The sequence below is a fragment of the Buceros rhinoceros genome, unplaced genomic scaffold, assembly GCF_000710305.1.
Source record: "Buceros rhinoceros silvestris isolate BGI_N320 unplaced genomic scaffold, ASM71030v1 scaffold17917, whole genome shotgun sequence".
Classification (NCBI taxonomy): Eukaryota; Metazoa; Chordata; class Aves; order Bucerotiformes; family Bucerotidae; genus Buceros; species Buceros rhinoceros.
Window position 1 is genome coordinate 12,688 of NW_010424167.1, and position 736 is coordinate 13,423.

The window sequence follows — 736 nt, forward strand, 5'->3', positions numbered from 1 at the left end:
GCCCCAGTTGCTCCTCAGACATTCTCCAGACCCTTCCCCATGGTCTCCAGACCCTTCTCTGGACACGCTCCAGCCCCTCAAGGTCCTTCTGGCAGGGAGGGACCCAAACTGGACCCAGCATTCAAGGTGCGACTACTCACCTTGGTGAAGGCAGCCAGCTCGGTGTTCATGAAGGCCAGGAACTCCCTCTTGGAGAGCGTCGAGCTCTTCCCATCCCGCCCCGCGTAACGCTGGAAGACGGCAATCAGGGACTCGATGCAGCGTTCGGTCTCCGTGGGCTGCGGGAGCAAGGTGGGGTGAGTGTCGCAGGGAGCTCGGGGCTCATGGAAGAGCAAGCTGCTGGTTTTTGGAGGAAGGCCGGGCCGGGGGAGCCTCCTCCGGTTGAGGAGTCTCTTGTGCCCAACCTGTTGAGCTGCATTTTTCTCCGGGATTAAGTTCTCTGGTGCCTTGGCACCGCGCTGGGGTGTGGGGCAGGGCTGGGGAGTGGTGTGTGGAAAATCCCCTGGGGAGCTGCGAGCTGGATTGGGAAGTGTCCTGGACTGGGAAGGGCTTGTGCTGCCACCCCAGCGCCACCACCTCGGTGACATGCTGGTTTTTTCTCCCCGCTGGCGGGGGGAGATGAAGCCCATCTCCCCCTTTCCCTCCCTGTGCCCTGGCTGCACAGAGGAGAAACTCTGCGTCAGGAGACAAAAATGCAGAGTTGGCTCCCACCCGCAGGCAGAGATGGAGCTGGGCC

At 62.1% G+C, this 736-nt stretch overlaps 1 protein-coding gene across 1 annotated transcript in view; it reads right to left on the reverse strand.

Annotated features, from left to right (window-relative positions):
• S100A11 (S100 calcium binding protein A11) overlaps positions 1-278 on the reverse strand; it is a gene marked incomplete at its 5' end in the record, with an annotated part of 1,264 nt that extends 986 nt beyond the window's left edge. The window contains one exon of the mRNA XM_010140698.1: positions 141-278. Coding sequence (XP_010139000.1) covers positions 141-278 — 138 coding nt within the window. The remainder of the gene's footprint in view (positions 1-140) is intronic.
• Between the last annotated feature and the right edge of the window lie 458 nt (positions 279-736).